Source organism: Megascapheus bottae, chromosome 14, assembly GCF_031878675.1.
Source record: "Megascapheus bottae isolate mThoBot1 chromosome 14, mThoBot2.hap1, whole genome shotgun sequence".
In the NCBI taxonomy this organism is placed as follows: Eukaryota; Metazoa; Chordata; class Mammalia; order Rodentia; family Geomyidae; genus Megascapheus; species Megascapheus bottae.
In genome coordinates, this window is record NC_143522.1 from 14,047,385 (window position 1) to 14,069,171 (window position 21,787).

At 52.7% G+C, this 21,787-nt stretch overlaps 1 protein-coding gene across 1 annotated transcript; it reads right to left on the minus strand.

Annotated features, from left to right (window-relative positions):
• Positions 1 to 11,064: 11,064 nt before the first annotated feature.
• On the minus strand, positions 11,065 to 20,617 carry Zdhhc22 (zDHHC palmitoyltransferase 22). The gene is made up of 3 exons (XM_090345397.1): positions 20,420 to 20,617; positions 18,307 to 18,846; positions 11,065 to 13,607 (listed from the first exon to the last, which is right to left on the minus strand). The coding sequence occupies exons 2-3, from the start codon at positions 18,830 to 18,832 to the stop codon at positions 13,342 to 13,344; spliced, it is 792 nt and encodes a 263-aa protein (XP_090201523.1). The 5' UTR covers positions 18,833 to 18,846; positions 20,420 to 20,617; the 3' UTR covers positions 11,065 to 13,341.
• Positions 20,618 to 21,787: the final 1,170 nt, after the last annotated feature.

Consider the following 21,787-nt stretch of genomic DNA (forward strand, 5'->3'; position numbering starts at 1 on the left):
TTAGCTTTATTCAGTCAGTTGAGTCACAGCTTCACTTTTGGCTTTTTGCTGGTTAGTTGGAAATAAGAGACTTAGGTTAATCTGCCCACCCTTCAAACTAAGATGCTCAGATCTCTGCTCCCTGAGTAGCTGGAATTACAGGTATGAGCTACTAGCTGTGTGTGTGTGTGTGTTTCCAGCTTACTATGTGGCTCATGCTGGCCTTGGACTCATGATCCTCTTGTCTCAGCCTTCCAAGTGAGATTTTTTTTTGGGGGGGGGGGGGCAGTGCCTAGACATCAAATGTAGGGCAAGCACTCTACCACCAAGCTATGTTCTCAGCTCTTCAAGCAGAATTCTTATTTCCCAAAAGGAGATTCATTTGTGATTAAATGACAAGCTGCTCAGTCATCTGCGGACAACCCTTGCCTTTCATCTGAGATGAAAGACGGCTCTTTTTTATCTTTTGGAAAATAGTATCAATTAGTCTTTGGTTTCCTCTCAGACTTGTCTCCCTGCCACCGGAAATGATGTTCCTGAATGTACTACTATAGGGGGCTCTGGGTCAACTTAGGAGCCTCACTGTCAGTAGTTAGGAACCACATGGACACTGTGGTACTTTGTGGTATCTTTGCTCTGGTCCCACCCTTTGGGTGTCACCCTTCATCCACATGGGAAGAAAGATTACAGATGAGGTCCTGCTTGGGAACACAGCACAGTCAGAATCACTCAGAAAGATGCAGTGGTATGTCTTGGATCTTAGAGCCTTTTGGTCTGCTACTTCAGTTCTCTCATTGAGAAAGAGAGGGGATGAATCTTTGCTACACATGATATCCTGAAATTGTGGCTCAGTGCAGAAGAACAATGTCCTTTTTAAAGACCTGCATTTGTTATATTTCATAATTCTTTTTTTTAAATGTACTCATTTATTTTGCAGAACTGAGGGCTGAGGTTGATGTCTAGCTTTGCTGTGCTCTGCCATATGAGACATACCACTAACAAAAGAACAGTGTCCTGAAAGTGTTTTAAAATGGCTTTGCAGAGCAAGTTGGCCTCCCAGCACACAAACTCAGTGATAGAATTTAAGTAAGAGTATTCAGTCTGTGAAAGGCTCTTAGTAGCTTGGGGGTTAATTAAGACCTGTTCTACCAAAACCTAGTCTGCAGTTAGCAGAGAGTGAATGCCAGCCCAGGCTGGTTCTTTTGTCTGTCTTCCTGGAAGGAGCTATTCTGTGAGTCCACGTGTGACTACTTTGGCTTTTCTGCTCAGAACACTCCTTCATTCTTAGAACACGTGGCTTTCCTATCTTTCTGAGGGATGCTTATGCAAGACATGAGAGAATTGCTTGAAAGAACAGTCTGCATGAATCCTGCCTCCAATTACAGCAGCTGGAGGAGAAGAGCAAGAAAAGGCGAGAAAAGCCCTCGGAGTATGAAGTGCACACAGCGAGTGGGTGGACACTGTTAGGAAATGAAGGGAATAAAAAACCAAATGTAGGATGCCAGACATTGGAGAGCCCTAGTCAGGTTGAACGATTGTGTTCTCAGCCACACTCACAGAACTGCCTTTCCTTTTCCTAAAGACTGGTTTATCTCAGGCATGAGGTAGTAACACTGGAAAGGGGCTTTTTCAAGTATGGGAAATACTTCCCCACTGGAGAGCCACAGCTCCGTTCTGGAAGATCCGTGGTAGACCTGTTGGTACACTTGGCCTGAAACCTGCCCTTCATTTGGAGGTGTGAGTAAAACTACCCCAAGCCCCAAGAACTCGGGTCCTGCTACTACTTGTGGATGGTAAAACATGTTTCTACAGAGAGTTAGATTGAAGCCATCATCTCCATTCACCTCTCCTACAAATGAATGTACGGGAGAGCTTCCCCTTTGTCCTGGACTGAAATGAGACTAAGCAGGAGAAGGTGAGAGGGCATTTCGTTTATTAATGTTCCTCAGGGGAAATCATAGGAAGTGACTGCCCTGCGACCCAATGAAGTTCTGAGGGAAGAGTGAGGTGAGAAGACAGAGGCAAGATCCGGGGGGGGGGGGCAGTAAATGATTTTAGGAGAAAAGGGGCTGGTAGTTTGGCCTAGTAGTAGAGTGTTTGCCTAGCATGTACAAGACTCGGGGGTCCGATTCTTCAGTACCACATACACAGAAAAAAAGCCAGAAGTGGTGCTATGATTCAAATGGTAGAGTTCTAGCCTTAAGAAAGCTCAAGGACAGTGCTCAGGTCCTGAGTTCAAGGCCCAGGACTGGCAAAAAAAAAAAAAAGGAAATGGGACTGGGTCAAGGCTGGTGCTGTACCACTTGAGCCACAAGTCGTCAGATCTCAGCCTCCTGAGTAATTAGGCAAGAGCCACCACACCCATGCAGACATCTCTTTTTAACTGACTTTTTGGAAGAATGAATGAATGGATTATGGAGACAGTAGTGACAAAGTATGTTAAGGTATGGTAATATTCCTCAGCTCCCTTCTGCAATAGCAGTTTAGTGAGTGAAACCCAAGCAGAGGCCCTCAAACCCTTACTTTCCCTGGGAGTCGAGACTGATGAGGGAATAGCACAGGAAAACCTCCTCCAACCTCTGTAGCTATCTAAGAGCCTTTAAAATAATCAGCATGCCAGGAGGCCACACTTGGGGTTTAAATTACCTAGGCTCCTTCACTCCAAACTTAGGGAAAGGGTAATAGCTGGCAGAAAATATATACAAACAAGACCCCTTCCCAGACTTCCTAATCATCTTCAACCTTGCAGGAGAACCTGTCTCTGAGGCCTGGGGAACATTCTCTAAAGTTTAATTCTGCTTCCCACTGGTCTCCAGTAAACATTCTGGGCCATCCCTCCCAGCCCCTAGCAGCTCAGGGAATGCAAATGAGTGCTCATCCACGTGACATGCATAAAGGAAGGATTGCCAGCCCTGTACCCGTGGTCCCCAGACACCCCCAGCCTGATGACAGTCTCAGGCACTGGGTGGAGAGGCAGGAGTGTTCTCAGAGATGGTTTCCTGTACTCCAGCAGGCAGAGGGAGGGCAGGGCCACAAGGTGAAAGCTATTAATAAAGGCTGTCTAAGCCAATGCTGGCAGAAGCTAGATGTATTTAGAAGTATCATGCCTTCTGCCCGTGCTGTTCTCTTCAGGCATGTAGGAGCGTGACATGAAGCTCCTAGCCACTACTGATTATCCTGATGGTAGGGGTATTACAATGGAGATGTCACTTCTACCCCTCCTCCCCCAGCCACAGGAGGATTAGGAAGGGTGGAAAAACACACACCAAGTGGGAACTATCTTGGAAAGGAGTTGGGACACCTAGGATCAGAAAGGACAGCGCAGATCAGCCCCAAGTTACTTTGGGAACCTCCAAAATGTGTGGTCCCCTCCCCTGGGTTGTTCACGCCCTCTGCCTTGAAAATTTGTATTCCCAGATCCTGATCCAAATCCACATCTGAAACAGAATGACTCTCAAAGTTTGTCTGACCAGAGCATTGCTAGTGTTAAGTAACAATACATTGCTACATGGCTGTGTCTACGGTGCAGATCCAGCTGTGAGAAAGTGGTGACCCAAACAGACACTATCTCTGTCTCAAGTCTTGTGGGGAGGGAGTACTGGTGACCATTAGTCTGTGATCCCTTTGATGGTTTGGTCTCACCAGGACAATCTGTACATGTGAGGCTTTGTGTGTGAGCCCGGACAAGGTAGCCTCTCCTATTCCTACTTTTATTTGGAAGATCAGTGTTTTGATAAAGGGTGCTTCAATTTGGGCCAGAGTCTTACTGTCAGACTAGTATGTTGAGCACAAGTGTTATAATAGGCACAATCTATTAATTGGGTGATAAGTAAACCCCCATACTGCTCAAGCTCACCAGAGGAGTTCTGGGAAGGAGATAGACTGTCCTGTTGGCTGACTTCACCAGAACTCTGAGCTTACCCACAGGAGCTGCAGCTATTTTACCCCAGCAGCTGCCAGCAGAGACCTTGACAGGCTCTCTAGACCCAGCCCTGGCAGCACCAATTGCCTGTTTGAGAGGTTCAGGATCTACAGAAAGATACTATCAGCCCAGCATTGAGCCTTGGCGTCTGAGCTACAGCCATGACCCACAGAAAAGGTAGTGAGGTGAGAGTGTGGCCTGGTGCCACAGGCCACAGGCCAGAGCTGCAAGAGTTCCACAAGACCTGGAGAGGGACTCAAAGTGAGAAGATCTGTGCTCAGCCTTGACCCAGGGTGGAGCTCAGGCCATTGTGCTTTAGCAGAAGGAAGGAGAGTGGGTAGAGGCATGACAGTGAGGCAGAAATAGGGCTTCAGGTCTGCTTCTGCTCTCTATGCAAGCCCAGCAAGCCATATCACTTCTCTAGGCCTCGTTGACTAGGTTATTCCCTAGCAACACTAAAAGCTTGTTCTGCTCAAGGCTTCAACTACATTGGCCCACATGCTGGCTGCTCACTAAACTACCATATAATTGTTACTGCAGGGGAATGGTGCCATTTGAGGAAGGAGGACTGGGCTGGTGGCTTCTATCCAAGGCCAACTTCCCATATTGTACTCTCTGGCAGTGACCAGCAAATCTGCCAGTTCCCTGTCTGCCTCACCCCAGCACAGTGTCTCCTAGTGCACACCGTACGGTCTACCAGCCGAGCAAGCTACATAGCTCTCCTGGCTGGGCTCAGACCTTGCCCTGCTTTACAAAACCAGCCAACAAGTGGCAAGCTATAAAGGAACCTAGCTAAGCCATCTAGCAGGTGACTCAACCTCCAATCTCCTCTGTGCTCAGTCCTCCAGTTTCAAGAGACCTCCACCCCCTCTGCTCATACCACTATGGTTGCTTCTACTGCAGGGGTCTAGCTTTGGCTGCAGTGCAGAAGCCTCCAGGGAGCTCTTAAAATCCAGTGCTCTGGCCACATCCGGGACCAACTCCAAGACCAATTCCCTTAGTGTCTCAGGGGAATGAGGCCCTTCCCTGCCCCACCCTCAACAGCCATTTCTAAAACTTCTCCATTGAAGGCAACTGTAAAATTTAAAAAAAAAGGGGGGGGGGCATGGGAGTTTGGCCTAGTGGTAGAGTGCCTGCCTAGCATGCACGAAGACCCAGGTTCGATTCCTCCGTACCACATACATAGAAAAAGGCTGGAAGTGGTGCTGTGGCTCAAGTGGAAGAGTGCTAGCCTTGAGAAAAGCCCAAGAACCCTGAGCTCAAGCCCAGGACTGGCAAAAAAAAGGGGGGGGCAGGAAGAGACCCTAGAACCAGGAAGGGAATTGGGGCACGGGACAGTAGCTCCCCACCATGCAGTCTGATCAGAAACAAGTCATCACTTGGGATCTAGTGGGAAAGCAGAGCTGGGGGCCTGCTGCGTGTTTAAGGGGATCCCCAGGGATTGCACGACCCAGCTTCTATGAAATGGTTTCAGGACATCTGAATGCAGTGTCAGGTCTTGTACCTACGCATTTCATTTAATTCTCACACTCCTGACAGCTGCCCTGTAGGCCCCCTCCCCGACCAAAGCACCAGCCTGGCCCTCATTCCACCAACCTCGATGAGCCCGGTATCCGTGAGGCCCTGGGCGGGGCTCTGAAGGCTGGGCGGGGCTCCGAGGCCTGGGGGCGGGGTTTCAACCTCCTCCCTCTGTGCCTCGCTGGGCAAACTTGTTCGGCCTCCCTGAGCTGCAGTTCGATCCCCTTCAGAACCGAGCTAATAAGCTCAGGGCACAGAGGCATCCAGCCCTGCGCCCTGAGCTCCTCCCGGGGTGGGGACCGGGCTGCGCCGTGCGCCTCGCCCCTCCCGGGCGCCCCCCCAACCCCGATCCTTCGGGAATCAGCCCGTCCTTCCCCTTTGCCAACGTAGTCTGGGGTCATACCACCATTGGGGCGGAGCGGGGGGGGGAGGGGGAATCTCCCCGGTTCCCTGATGAGGACCCCTGTGGCTTGGCGAGGAAAACACCCGCCGCCCCTGCGCGGTTCGGCGCGGCCGCGCGGCGGGCGGCAGCGCCCCCTTCTGGCGGGCCCGAGCACGGCAGGGGCCTCTGGCCGCATCCCCTGGCCCCATCCCCTGCGCGCAGATGACTGTGTTAGAGGTTCTGTGGGCCTCAGAGCGCGCATTGTTCCTGTAATTTAATTTTGTCTCCTGAAAGAGCTGCTAATTAGGTACGTTCTCCGTGAGTCCGTTGCCTCCCCTTCCTGCTGTTGTGTATTAATTACCCGGTGCATGGAGGGAATTTTCCACATTCTGCCCTGGATGCTGCGCTCTGTGGACAGGCCTGGCCACTTCCTTCGGATTCTTTGCTCGGGTCCCCTCACCCGCTTTGCACTTGAGCCCTGGGCACAATCCTTACAGTCTTTAGGTGAATGCTAGAACAGCATTTCCATGCTGCCGGTGACTTGGCAATTGCCATTCATTAAAATCAAATTCATGTCATTTCTTCTCACCCAGCTTCCCAGTTATGCAGCCATACCCCCAACTGCCTGCTCTCTTAGCCCTGTCCCTGCCCGCTGTCCCTAGTCCACAGCCGGACACAGCAGGGAGGATATTTGGAAGCTAAACTCGGAGGTCTAGCCACACAGGACAGCCAGGGCACAGTCAAGATTAGAACTCAGCCTTCCTGAAGCTGGACATTCCAGAATCACAAACTGGCAAGGGACCAGCTGTGAGCATCACTGTGTGGAGAGTGGATCCTTGGCAAATCAGAATCAGCTTGCCCCTGAAGGGATCACCCCAACAGCTCAGGACCAGTGGGCACGTGATCCTTCCAGGGTGCTGCTTTACTGGCTGGGGACTTGTGAGCCACCTGCTTAGTTTTGCCCCCTGAAGGCCTCCATGGTGTCTGTGTAGAAGTAGCCAGGTGGTGAAGCCCCAAGCCTCCTGGAGCTCCTTCCCTGCAGATTGCACATATCTGGGACTCTCCACTCCTCAACCAAGTCACCCATTCACCAAGCTGCTGGCCCATCTCTAAATGAACTGTCAGGCAGGAAAGGAAAGCAGCCTTATTTCAAGGTATTTAGCTACAAAATACCTCCCGGCATTGGAAATCATTTTTAGGAAGATATGAAGAGTGAGGAAATCAGGCATCACAAGCAGAAAGGAAAGGAGGCATCTGCGACTGAAAGGCAGGGGAGGAGCCCACACCTGGGACTGCCTTGTGTCTGGAAGGTCTGTCTGAGTGCTCTGCTCTGCTTGGCCATGGTTCCAGGTCAGTGCCCAGCTCCCAGCCAGAAGAGCTCTTAGCACCAACCCCACCCTCCCAGGAGAGGACCTAAGTATGTGAGCCCCTCCTCCTGCTATGCCATGGCCCTTAGAATCATCCCTTTGCTGACTTGGTGGAGAGGCTTGCATAGGTGCTTCTCTTGCGGCCTGCAGTGATCTGTGTGAGCTCCCTTCCCCACTGGTTGGAGATGACCTGACTGTGCTGGCCCTCTGGCTCCTTCCAGTCTTCTGTTAGAGCACCTTGGCCCTGACTGAGAGGGTGTAGTTTGTAAAGATCTGGCACTTTTTCCCTGGCTTGTATCAAAGGGGTCCCAGGCTGGATTGTCATTGAACCGCCAGATACCCCTCTCCATACCCTCCCATTCTGGGGAACAAGCTGTTTCCCCCAGTACCATCACCTCACACCCCCCTCCCCCCACCAAGGGCCTGTCTTCACCTGCAGAATCACCGGGGGCAACTGACAGTCAGCTGTGAGACCCAGTGGCTGAGCCTACATCTTTTCTGTGTCCTTCAGTGCCTGTTAAGGTGTTCAATGTATGGATATGATGAATGAGTCAATGAGTAAAGTATAATTCTTGGTTTCTTTTCAGCAGGAAATTTATTGGGCTCCCATGCTATAAAAAAAAAAAGTATTGAAAAGTCAGGCTAAAGCAGGTGGGCTTGAAGCTCAGCTCTGCCACTTACCGGCTTTGTTACATCACATTCCTGTGCCTCTGGTTTTCCACTTGGAAAATGGGGTTATAATATAGTCTACAACATAGGATTTCTACAAGGAATAAATGAGAGACTACAAGTAATGTGGATGAGCAAGGAGGGCCTGGCAGGGTAAATGTTGGTAAATAGAAGTACTGCATCAATGATCACGTCAGTGCCCTACATTGCATCCGGGACTGAGGGAACCAAAGGAGTCTACCATCTCCATCTCTACCCTCCAGGGGTAAGCCATGCAGTTAGGAGACAAAACACATGGAAAGAAGAGCTGCAGAGGCCCAGAGCTACCCACAGCAGTGGGGGTTGGAGGAAGGTTGCAGAGGGGACCATTTGAGGGAAGTCTTATGGAAAACTGGAGAGGCCTAGGCTAAGGAAGGGGCATGTGGGGCTGCATGCAGAGGACTACCAATGCAACTGCCTCTCCAGGCAAGAGGGGGGTATTGAATGTAAGGAAGTCCCTCCCTTTACTTCTGATGTCTAGTTCACCCCCACTCCAGGAAGCTGTGTTGGTAGGAAGGCCTCCTTCCAGCTGTTTGCTGAGGACAGGTAGGAAGGCCAGACTGGTGAGTAGCTTCCAAATGCCCCTCTTTGGAAATCAGAAGGAGCACTGGTGGTTCTGGGTGAGCCATCTGGGTGAACTACTTCTTAGTCTCCAACTTGGAGGTCCCTATAGGATCATTTTAAATGGGACTCTGAGCTGGTGTGGGCCACAGTTTTGTAGGAAGTGGTTCAGAGGAGGAGATAAGGTCCTGGAGGAGAACGACACCATGGTAGAATCTCTAACTGTGGTTATAGGGTGTATTGTCATGTCCCAGTGCTCCCGAAACCAGACTTGCAGTTCCTAGAAAGCACAGGCATCTGGGCCCCGCGGCTCCCTTCCCTCTGCTCTCATTCCCAGCCCCGCTGGCTTGCCTGGACCACTCCTATTCATCCAGATGGTGCCTCCTCTGAGAAGCCTTCCAGTACATCTATGCTCTCCTCCAGACTTCCTATAGCAGCTTGTCCTCCATCAGGATGCTCAGGCTGAAGAATCACAACTGTCTTCAATTTGTCCTCTTCCCTGTGAGCTCCCTGAGGTCTCATTCATCTTTGCTTTCCTGGCTCCTGGCATCGTGCCTGGCACAGAGTCAGCCTCAGTGAATGTTTGAAGAATGTGTGGAGTAGCTGCTCCAGCGATATGCAGTGAGAGGTGTAGCAGGGATGACATTCATCCCTGCTTCTACCCTCCATCCTCTCACTGCCAGCCTTGAGCCAACGTCAGGAGCAGCTGAGCTCCACCCCTGGACCCCTCCCACACCCTCATAGCAGGCTTCACCAGCTGGGAGAGCGGCTCCCTCTGCTTCACCTCCAAAACCCTCAGATAAAGCAGGGCATCCTCCATCTTGCACATCCCCCCTTTTCTCTCTATGTATCCTTCCCTCCCTCCCTCCCTCCCTCCCTCCCTCCCTCCCTCCCTCCCTCCATCCCTCCCTCCCTCCCTCTCTCTCTCCACACCCTGCTACATTCTGGATGGGATGGGACTATCAAGGCACTGGGAGGCAAAAGTCTGACTCCAGCTCCAAGCTGTGGGGAGGAGTGATTTGTGCACAGTGTGTGGCCAGCAGGTGTCCCCAAAGTCCTTGCTCCATGCCAGGAGGCAGAGAAGAATAGGCCAGGCACCTGTGTCTCCTGTCTGTAATCTTAGCTACTCAGGAGGCTGAGCTCTAAAAATCATGGCTGGAAGCCAGCCTGGGCAGACATTCCTGTGGAATTCTTATCTCTAATTAAACCACAAAAAGCTGAAGGTGGGGGTATGACTCAAATGGTAGAGCACCAGCCTTGAACAACAGCAACAACAAAAAGCCAAATTGGAGCGTGAGACCCCGAGTTCAAGCCCCAGTACTGGCACTTAAAAAGAGAAAAAGAATGACATCACCATTTGTCAACTGATGAGCCAACGACAGAAGCAAATGTTTCAGTGACCCTGACTCCAACATGACAATTTTCTCCCCACCCCAGTGTTTCTGTCAGCCTGTGCTTTGAAGTTCCCTACTCACCCTGTTCCAACCTTCACAGCCAACTCGGCCCCTCTCCCTAGCACCAATCCAGAAGTACTATTCCCAGAAGCACCCGCAGCATCCTCCTCTAAGCAGCGCACAGCACGGTCCCCACCCAGTCATTTAATACGTCTCCCTCAGACATAGCATCTGTGCATTATCAGCTCCTTCCACCCCCCTCCTCCCCTTACTTCCATCCTCTAAGGCCCCACTCGGGGAAATCTGGCCTTGACACTGTCACTCCCTGGCTCTGGCCTTCAGTGACTTCCTGTTGGCTGTGGATTCCTTATCTTGGCATTAACTCCTTGCTTCCTGTATTGCAAGGTTCTAGGCCTGTTCCCCCTACCTGGACAAGTCCTCCTGGTCCCTCTCCATCTGCTGACATCTGTCCAGCTTTCCATGCCTGCACACAAAGGCCCCTCCCCTGTCCTGACAGCTGTCTGTGCCTTCTCCCTCCCTCAAGGAGCCTCTCCCTAGATGAGAATTTCTCAGGAACAGAACACAGCACTGGGCACATGAGAAGAATGAGTGGTGTAGAACACACAGTTGAGCACAACCTTGTACTTTCTGTCTGTCAGTAACTGTTGGCCACCTACTATGTGCTTCACCTCTGTCAGGTACCAAGAATACCACAGGGAAAAAGGCAGATGTGGTATCTGCCTGCACATGATATAGAAGGTCCTGAAGCCACAAGTCCTTTTATCTGGGAGCTGGCTTGCTGGTTGTCTGTTGGGGTGTGTGTGTGTGTGTGTGTGTGTGTGTGTGTGTGTGTGTGTGTGTGTGTGTGTGTGTGTTTGGAGAAAGTGGACCACTATAATATTGACCTCAGCTGAAGGTTCTTTGATGAGCCAGAGAGATCCAGCACATTGTAATCACATCCCCTATTAGTCCAGACCTGCTGTCTTTAGGATGCATCAGAAGTTAAGTCTGTTCACCTCAGGGCTCACTCCTTTGTGGCCCTATATCTTCTTGGCTGTCCCCAGGCCCTAGGGTTATGGCCAGTTCTCAGGGGACAATCAGCTGGTTCTGATGAAGGAGTAGATGAATTCTCCGTTTATTCTTCTCCTCACTGGCCCTCTGACCTGATGACTTTAGCACACTCCAGCCCCACAAGACCTGCTGCCAACCACAGAGCCACAAGATTTCACCAAATCCAGTCAAAAATCACATATTTTATTGATGTTCTTCATTGACAATAATCATAGGTGCAAATGCCTCTCAAGGTTCCACACCTATCAACCTCCCCAAAGTCACCACCACTGGTCAGTGTTGAAGGAACTGACCTCTGCAGGTTCACCTTTTTTCTCCTTCTGGCGTGGCAGGTGTCATGCTGCTGAGCCTCCAGGAGGTATGGCAAGACCTGCTTCCAAGCTTGAACTTCACAGTCTAGAGAAAGCTGAGGTATGCATTGTCTATGCCTCTTCTCTCCTCAGCCATCTCTGCTGCTCAAGAGTGACCCCAGAATTGGGAGTAAGTGACACCCCTGTGACTCCTCCATTGAAGAGGCCTGATTTTCCTTGAGCAACCCCCCCCCCACCATCCCCTTCCCCTCCAAGTGGCCTTTCCCTTGACCACCAAGATGGCAGACTGGCCATTTGTCAACAGGGTAGGAGTCAATGCACAGTGCCAAGGCACTCCTGATGGCAGGGACATTGTCTTTCTGTTTGCCAGTGTCTGAGGCTTGGCCTGTAGTTGGTGCTTGATAAATACAGGCAGGAAGAAAGGAAGGATGACTACACTAATGAATTCAGGGAGGAATTATGAGCATACCACATTAGCCCTCTAGGGGGCGTGAAGGTAGGACCTAGGTAAAGTCTTCCTGAGCTCTGCTCAAGAATTCTAGGCATTGTGCAGCATTGGTTGGGGTCCATGTGGCCACCCACTGGACACTGCCGTATAAATGTCAGATTGGCCTAGGGACTCAGTCAGGAGTGGGCACTCATGTTGTTCCTTACTCCCTCATATGCCCCAGGACTCTGGTCGTCTGAGTCTCAAAACACAAAACAGTGCCCCTTCCAGAGTTCATGTCTGGCAATAGCACTCTCACATTCTAGTCATTGCCCTATCTCAGCCTCTGTTCCCCGAATCTCCTCCCTCAGAGCTGAGCATAAGCTCCAGGCTTTGCTTCTCTCCCCACTGCTCCCCTACTTTGACCTGACACATCATCTCATTCCCCTGCCCTCAAGCGCTGCCCCTCCCCAGGCACTATTAATATGTGGCTAGTCCTCTCCTGGGTGGTTGCGTCCTGAACTTTTTGGTGATTTCCAGGTCTACCCTAACCTCCAAGAAAGCAAAAAGCTCTCAGGCATCTCTGCAGCTCTAGCCCTAGGGCCTAGCAGTAAAAAGACCCAGGCATCTGGGACTAGGAAGGGATCCCTAAGCTCATCCAGATCAAAGTTGTACGAAAATCTCTTCGCCAGTGTGTCTGAGAGATAATTTCCTAGATCCTTTAAATACCTCCAGCAGTGCCGCACCCACTCCCTCCCCAGGTAATGTTCTAGCACAAAATAGCTTTAGTTTAACGTCCTTTATATAGGACATAAATGAACCCTTTGCCCCTCCTACTCCCCCTCCCTCAGGTTTCTTCTATATTCATCTCTTGCTCTCTTTCTCCCTCTCCCCATTCTCTCTCCCTTCCTCCCTCCATCCCTTTCTCTTCTATGCAGCTATACAATTACATGCCTCTCTCATCAGTAATGCCTCTCTCCCCCCTCTCTTCCCCCCCTCACTCTCTCTCCTTCTTCCTTTCTTTCCTAACACCTGACAACAACTCAGGCATTGGAGACTGAAGGCAGAGGCTGGAGGGATGCCAGGGAAAGGAAGCATCCAGCCAGGTCCTGGCCTAAACTGAGCTGCCTATAGGAGACTGACAATAGCAGGCCATTCATTGCTGCCTCCAGAGAAAGGGCCTGGAGTTCAGGGATAGACAGCAAGTGTCCATGCTGTGTTATTCCTCGCTGTCCTCCATCTGGAAGAGGAGTGTGAATACATATCTTCTCCCCCACTCCCCACACACCCAGATCCCTAGAAGTTGGCAAAGCTAACTTGGCTGCCTCTTGTATGTGGCCATTAGAACATTTGTCACCCTCCAGGTCCTGAGAGCAGCAGCAATGTGAGGGGGGGAAGCTCTAGAAGGAGCTATGTGCCATGAGACATGGTAGAGTGGATGGGCCAGGTAGAAGGGGGAGGAAGAGATCTTCCAAGCAGAGACCTCTGAATAGCAACCAGTTGGATGGCGATGCCTGGGTGGTCAGTTTTCCTCTCGGTCACCATCCACCAGCTAGGGCTGTTTCCTGTGGGTTGAAGACCCTGGTATAGGTGGGAGAACCTTACCAGCCTGGTGTTGTAGTGGGTCAAGGTGGAGACAAGGTGCCATGGTCTTATGTGCAGGAGGAATGGAGACACAGAGACGATGAGAATGCCTGCCTGCTACTTGTCCTGCTGCTTGGAGCTCTCGCTTCCAACATTGAACATGGGCACCAGCAGGCCCAGCAGCCATCTTTTTCCAAAGACCTCTTGTAAGTTCTTGCGCCAGGGCCGGGCACTCACTGCCACCCCCTTCCGAGCCTGGTGGCGAGTCTGCCCTCGGAGAATCAGCAGCAGCTGGTGGCAGCAGAAGCCAGCACAGGCCAGGCCCACGGCAAACCAGAGGTAGAGCATGAGGATGACGAACATTTCAGAACCGAGGACAGCGCCTGTGGGGGAGGGGAGACACCGGACCCTCTTTACACTCAGGTCACGTAGAGAAATGCAGTCTGGGCAAGGCCTTTCTACTGGGAGGAAAGGAGATTAATGAGATGGATATTCCTTTTTGTAGCAATCTCAGCATTGCAGCCAGTCAGAGGAAGGAACTAGTTGGTACAACTTTTCATTGGGGGGGGGGGGCGAAGTGGGAGCCTGGGGAAGAGGGAGGGAAGCCAGGGGAGTTCAGCTAGGAGAGCCCCCAGCCTCTACAGACTCCGGTCACCCTAAGTGTTATGCATACGTTTCCCTAGAGACAGAAACAATCCGCCCCACCCTGCTTTCGGGTTGTCTCTAGGAGAGGTGGGTAAGCTGCGGACCATGGAAAGGCAAGCCAGTGTCTAGGTAGCTGTCTAGACTTCAGCACTATTTCCCTGAGGGGGCTGGGAGCACTGTCTGGGAAGACAAGAAAGTGACAGCATGATGGAGAACAGGACCTATCATCAAGAAGTCACAAGCTCCCCCTCAAGGGCAGCACACGGCAGAGCACTGACTTAAGAGAATAATTCATTCATGACTGTTAACCAGAGGGCCAGAACATTCAGCTGTCCTGACACTCTGAGCTTGCCGAGGCGGGAGGAGAGCCCCAAGGTGATCAGTTCGGTCCCTTTACTGTGGGAGCCCCTCTAAACCAAGCACTTCCTGTGATCAGTTTTAAACATCCACATGCGGTTCCAAAGTTTGGGAGCTGGATAGACTAACACAAGTTCCTGTCCTCTCTGGGTTGTGGTTAGAACATCTGGATGTAAAAAATGATTTTTATAGGGTTGCAGGATGAAACAAACAGGGCACAGAGGTTGAACATTCTGGTTTTCACTCAGTGCAGCACTCCTTTGCCAGGGTCTTTAAAAAAAAATGTGTGTGTGTGTGTGTGTGTGTGTGTGTGTGTGTGTGTGTGTTCCAGTTGTTGGGATTAAAATTGGGGTCTGGATATTCTCCCTTAGCTTTTTTGCTCAAGTCTGGTACTCTACCACTTGGGCCATTCCTCTGCTTTGGGCTGTTGGTGGTTAATTGGAGATAAGCGTCTCAGTGACTTTCCTGGCCAGGCTGACCTCAAGCAGTGATCCTCAGATCTCAGCCTCCTTAGTAGCTAGGATTGTAGGACAATAACCCTGGCACCTGGCACGAAGGTTAATTTATAGAGGAAGAAACTACATCCAAGCATTCAAGTTTAATTCATGAGACCCTTAAGCTTTCTCTTTCTTTCCTGCACTTAGAAACCAGACTGGGCTGCAGCTTTAACTGTTATAATAAAGACAGCTACTTGGACATGCTCAGAAGCCAGGGCATTGAGTTCAGAACAGAATTCAAACCCACTCCATAGCCTTCTGCTCCCCATAGGGCCACCCCGTCTCCAGGGTGTATCTTTTCTCCAGTGATATCACCTGTCAGCCTATTCTACTCCTGAAAATACCAGCAGCATTCTCTCTTTGTCCCAGCCCATCTCTTCATAGGTCTTCTAAGCCCCAATTTCTAGACCCCTGAGAATTCAGCAACCTGAGCGTGGTCTAGTCTAAACAGGCTTGCTCGTTACCAGCCTCTTTTTTGCTGATCCCTAGGAGCTTTTGACAGGTTTTTCTTTGCAAAGTTGGAGACGAATAGATCCAGCTGCCCAGGGAATAAAAAGCTCACCGAAAGCTGGCATTTAGAGCAGCCCCTCCGCTGGTATGGGGATAGCAGTGGGGCAGGCTCCTAAGCCATCCCCTGACCCACTTCTTCCTTGTCAGTCTGGATTAGCTTGAGCAGCCATGTGCAGAATGAAGCATCCTGGGGCCATGATACTCTTTGGGCTGAAGGAATGCTGATGGGCAAAAGGGACCGTGGGACATGAGAACATCAGAGCTGTCAAGCCCAGGCCTGCCTTGCAAGACAGCCTCAGGAGCAAGCCTAAGCTGATGGAAGCTGTTTCCCACAGGCCTGTTTTTGGCTCTAAATCAAGGCAGGAGGAAAAGACCCTATGGCCTTTCCTGGCCCCATACAGCAGCTACAAAAGGCTATTCTGGGTTTCTGTTTTCTCTCAAAGTGTTTGAAGTTACCTAGCCTGGCAGCTTCAGGTTTTCTTAACTTTAATAATAGTTCTGCTTCTTTTTGAGAACCAATAATTTTTTAAGGGCCTAAAAAGGTTACATCATTCAAACTCTTCTATCCCTGCCTCTGACCAACAATCTATAATACTTTTGAAAGATCATCACCCAGCATGTTCTTTAATACATCCAGGGACAAGAAGCTTTCTCCCTTCCAATGAGGCTTTTTTTTTTCAAGAAGCAAGGTGGGGAGGCAGCCCAGAGAGATAGCGTGGCTCCTTGGAAAGAGTGAACTTTCAAGGCAGCAGCTATAAAATTCAAAGCTTTATGGGTCTAAAACAACCACCTGTCTGAGCCTTTGGTTCCTGAGCCTTAAAACACCCTCATAGCCTCACAGATGTGCCATGAGGACTGGATGAAATGGGATGTACATAGTAGAGTGTTGAATAAATATTAGTCCCCTTTCCCTCTGACTGGACCTCCACAGGGTGGGTCCACTGGTGGACTCATTTAAATACCATGACATGTATGCAATGGTGTCATCTCCATTCTCCAGATAAGAAGTCGAGAGAGATGACATTTGCCTATATTGGTCCCCCAAAGTCAAAAGAAAACACAGCTTCTAATGTCTGACCAGCTGGCTTCCTCTGACTTTGGTATCAGCTGAAGGCCTGGACCGGCAGCCACCTTCACTTTAGAGTTTTACCTCTCAGGGCCCACATTTACAGCTGTCTCATGCTCTGGCAGCCAATCTAACTCTGGGTCCGTACCAGAGCTGGAGACAGATCAATTCCAGTCAAACAATGCCTGCCTTCCTACTTCTTCCTGCCACCTCACCTGAGAGATGAGAGAGGACAGGTCCTCAACAATCTGGACTGGAGATGGGGAAGAAGAGAGTGATGGGGGACCGCTGAATGGGAGGAAGAAAGGAGGGCAAAGGTGAAGGGTCAACAAAGGAGGAAGATGAAATGGGAGGGCTGGAGATGCACAATCCTGGCCTCTTTTCCCATGGAGTATGGTGAGAAAGTGAAGCTCATTCTGAAATGGCAACATGGATCTGGCCCCAAGGTGGCCACTCACTGATCAGCTGTCCTCACACCAGATCAAAATAGCATTTTCTTTCTTCCCTCCCTCCCTACTCCCTTCCTCCGTCCCTCCCTCCCTCTCTTTCTTCCTTCCTTCTTCCTTTCTTATCTTCCAAACCTAGCACATATGGACAGGCCTCCAGCCCAGACTTAAATCAAACCATTTCAAGAACCTCCTTCTGGAACCACCCATTTTTATGGTTAGTGAAACTACTTGGAAAAGGATGTGCAATCAGGTTCTTTGGCTCTTCCTATCCCTCCACCTGTCTTTGCTCACACCCCACCCCACAGCCCGCCCACCTACCCTCCCCCATCCTGGTTATTTTGGTCTTGGCAGCCTCCTATGCCAGTACTCCAGAAGGCCTGAGAGCTCTGAGTTCTGGGCCCAGCTCAGCCACCAGACACCCAGCATCCCCCGTGGCTGGGTCCTCCCTGGGCCTCTGCGTTCCTTCTGCCAAATGGCACAATAGTTCCATGCCTGGAAAGAACTGGGGCTGTAGCCATAACAAAGACTGAAATGCTGTGCTCCCAGAGGGGAGCAAGATTTGTATAAATGTCCAGCCCAAGACAGTCCAGGTATGTCATAACAGGTGGTGGGGTGCTGTCTTCACCCTGGAAGCTCATTGTGTTTAGCAATATATTCTCTTCTTGTTCTAGTGAGGAAGAATATTGGATTATAGTTTCTGGACCTGGGGTGAGACCAGTGCTAGACACACAGGCGTAATAAGACTCTGGGTAGGCAGGCCCGTTAGTCCTATCTAGCCTTGTTCCTTCAGCATGAAGTTAATGCCATACATGCATCACACACACACACACACACACACACACACACACACACACGTGTGCTCACTACCAATTGTAAGAATCAAATTAGATTCAAAGGCCAGGAGTAGAAGGAATTTGAAGGAAAGACAAATTTTAGGGCCAAGTAAAATAGTATGAATTGCCAGCAGGAGCTAAGTCTCCCATCAGATAACCTTCCTTGGCATCCTAAAAGTACAAGCCTCACCTGGTCACCAGCATGATGACACACATACCTGGCTCCTGTAGGTGGCTAAGCCTTCCAAAAGTTCAGGCCCAAGCTCCAGATTATGGACATGGAACCATGAAGTATGATTGCATCTCTGATCATGCTCTGAGCCACCTCCAGGCAGCCAAAGTCTGGTGGGCAGAAAGTAGAACATAGCATGGCCTGGTGTCAAGTGCAGTCTTATGGTGGTTGGCTAGTAAGACCCCTGGAGGACAAAATCCTTGGAGATCCTGGCAGGGGAATGTGTATGCACAGCATGAGCTCTGTACAGGAACGTGCTCTGGCACATTGAAAGTGCATGGCCCGGATGATAGGCAAGGGTGGGTGGAGAGGGGCAGGAAGTGCTGTCAGGTATAAAAGACAGCAGGTCCATTTAATCTGGATTTCACAAGTTCTTAGTGTAACTATGCCTCTACCATATTGGGACATAATTATACCAGACAACTGTTTACCCGACATTTTAATGTCAGTGGATTGGGTGGTTTGCTGACCTTGCCAGCTAAAGCCCACTCACCGGAGAAGAACTGGCTGATGGAGGTGGGCAGGAGTGTGAGGAAGGCCAGGGGATGGGCGAACGAGATGGAAAGGACGGCAGAGATATAGGCCACGCCGGCCACCATGGAGTAGAGGCAGGCCAGGGAAGTGTAGAGGCAGAAGAGGACGAAGTTGCGCATGTTCCTGCTGCCGATGCAGTTGCCAGTGAAGAAACAGTGGTGGTCGTGCCTCAGCGTGACGCGGGCACACACTCGGCAGAAGTGGGTGCTGGGCCGGGGGCACTGAGCCCTCCTGGATGAGGTCCCCTGGAAGGTGCTCAGGTCATCCGGAGAGTTCTGGATGACCAACACATAATTGCCCAGGGCGTTGGCAGAGAGGAATAGGAAGAGTGCCCCATGGAGCAGGGCTGGTGAGAAGAGGTGGGCAGCGGCGGGGTCCTCTCGCATGCTGGGCAGGAAAAGGAAGAGCTGCAGGACAAAGGTCACCAGGGAGATGCACAGGAAGTAGGCAGGGGCTACCACGTTGAGCAGACGCAAGGCCAGCATCCTGGATCACATTCCTATGGGGTGCAAGGTGAGAGGAAGACTCACTGTGGGGGTCCAGGTGGGGGCCTGGGCCAGCGCTCCGTCCCCCCATCCTGGGGCCAAGCAGGAGAGAAACCCAGAGATCTGAGCAGGCCCTACAGCTCCTCAGATCTGGCGACCTTGGTGCCCTACAGCTATGGGCAAGGCCCCGGGGAGAGGAGCTGTTTGTTGCCTGTAGGGATTTGCGGGCTGAAGGGTTGCACCCCTGGAAACGAGCCCAGGTTTGGGGTTTCAGGCTCAGACATCTCCAGGAGAAGGAAGTGAGGGATTGAGAGGGGTCCTTCACCTCTCCTTCCTCTGCTCCCTGCTCCCCATCTTGGACATGTTGAGGAACCTCACTGATTACACAAGCTTCTTTGGAGGTATGTGTGAGAGGGGCGTGGTGTGTGTGTGTGTGTGTGTGTGTGTGTGTGTGTGTGTGTGTACACACCCGCAGCCGCTGCCACCTGGTTTTCTATTTAACAAATCAATTAACACAATCGATACGTTGACAGGCGCCTAGTGGAGGTGGAGGCGCAGCCGAAGGGCCTGTGCGGGTGGGCTCTGCCTCAGCCCATTTCCCCGACCATCTCCCACCCGGCCTCCGCTCCTGGGGCCCGGCCAAAACTCCAGTCTGCCTTCCGCCCTCCCAGACGGAGACGTCCACACAAACCACCAGGCACGGAAGCCCAAGGCCGCCTGGATGGACGCGTCTTGGCTAGCCTTTGCTGGGCCTGGCACCCCACGCCGGCACGGCCTCCGCCCTCCGCCGCCTCGCGACCCCCACAGCCCCCCGTTCCCGCCCGACTTGGGAAGCCAAGAGGAAATCAGACCCGCGCGCGGGAGAGAACTTTTCCAAGGTCTAAGGAACCGGCCAGGGGGAGGCGCGAGAAAAGTTCTGGGAAGGCGGCCGCACCCAGCATGGACGGGTGCCCTGGGGGCCTGGGTGCAGCCTGTCCGGTCCGGAGCGGCGTGGTCGCCCTGGAGCCGCTGTTGCAGGTGACTGTACTGCTAGCCCCTTCCCCCACCCCCGCCCGCCTCCGGGGACCGAGGCGGCGGTGGGGCGCCCAGGCCTCTCCGCAGCCCGGTGCGGCGGCGCGGGGCGCGCCCGGAGGTGGGAGCTGGGGTGCTCGGCGCCGGCCCCAGCCGTGCGCCCCCAGAGGCTGCAGCGGCTCTGCCCACCCCGGAGAGCCCTGGGTCCCGGGCTCCGGCGAAGCCAGTGTCTTCCCCGCGCCAGTCGCCAGGGGGGCGCGGGAGCAGCCTCCAGATGCGGCTGGGAAGGCGGAGGGCAGGGGCTGGGGACTGAGGGGTGCACGGCGGGCCACCGCCACCGCCGCCGCCGAGGGGGCCCTCCCCGGCGTGGGAGACGCGGCGCGCCGGCGGAGGACGCGGGGAGCTGTCCGTTCAGCACCCGGCCCCGGCAGATCAGAGCGAGCCCTGCCCAGACAGCCAGGCAGCGAGAGCCGCCGCGGGGCCCTGGGCCACTGCCCCCCCCCCGGGACACCCGGGAAGCCGCACGTCCCCAAGACCCCCCGGTGCCGCCGCCGACGGGTGGGGAAATGAACTCACCGAGCTCTGATCGCCGACCACCGGAGAGCCCCGGACACCGCCGCCTCTCACCCTCCCCGAGGCTGCAAAGTTGTGGGCTCGGCCCGGCTGGCTCGCCGCCGCCTCACGCTTCGGGGACTGGGCAGGTAGCGGGGGTGTGGGAGGAGGGAGCGGGCAGCTGCTGCCCTCCCACTGGGGCGCCAGCGAGTGGGGACCGGGAGGCGGCGGGGCCGGCAGCTGGCGCCCCCCCACCTCGGCTCCTGGGGGCGGGGCTCTGGCCACTGGCTTCGCGTCGTGGACTCCCCCCCCCCCCGCCCCATCCCGCCCTTCCCTGTGCCTCTTAAGCGGGTTGGGGCGCCCTGCCTGACTTGAGCGCCGGTGTTGGGCGATGCGGATTCCGCCCCGGTGTGGAGGCTCTAACCATCCCCTGCTCCCCCCTCCAACCCTCTCCAGGGAGGTGTCCCGTCGCCCTCCCTGGGGTGGGCTTGGAAAGCCGGGGCTTTGAGAGCTAGGCGGGACGTCCTAGCCAGGCAACTCCCGTGTCATTATTAACGAAAGGGCTGTGGTCGTGGCCTTGGGGTAGGGGGAGGCCGGGACCCAGAGCCTGTGCGCCTAGGCTTAAAGATCCACCATTCACTCTGGTGCTGTCTTACATTCCAGTATCCTCATCTGTAGAGTCGCCAAGCTCACATGGCAACACACAGAAACCCCCCAGGCCAGTGGTCTGCGTCTTGAAGCAGCTGGGTGGGCACTGCAGATTGGGTCCTTCTTATGTCCCAGGCACAGTGCCAAGCCTCTGGCATCAGGGGGTTTCCTTAATCCTCTTGGCATGGCCTGAGGAGTTGGATGAGTCCCATTCCAGGGATGAGAAGGTTGAGGCTCAGAGGAGCTTGAGCTCGGAGCCCACCCCATAGAGCATGGGACCATCTTTCATCTGAATGTTAGGCCCCAGTTCCCAGCCTCTACACCATCAAGCTCTGGTTTCTGGGAAAGAAGGGTAATGAGGGTTATCCAGATGCAGACCTGGAACCTGGGGCTTCTGCTTGGAGCCCCACCCCCACCCACCTCCCTCTTCTTTTCTGCTTTGCTTACCCAGAGGTCACATTTCTCTAATGGGTGCTGTGAGGCACCAAGAGGGAAGTGACACTACCATGTGACAAATAAGGAGAGGTATAGAACATGAACCACTGCAGGGATATGAGGACCTCTGTTCGCCTCAGTTTCCCAGCTGTCATAGCTTCCTAAGCTGCCTGCTCCACTCCTTTGGCAGCAGGCAAATAGAATACAGAAATGCTTATTGTTTTCTCCACTGGTTGATTAAAACAAGAGCAATCCCTTGAAGTGAGGGCCATATGCTGATCGGCTCAGCCTCTATTTTTGAATCATCAG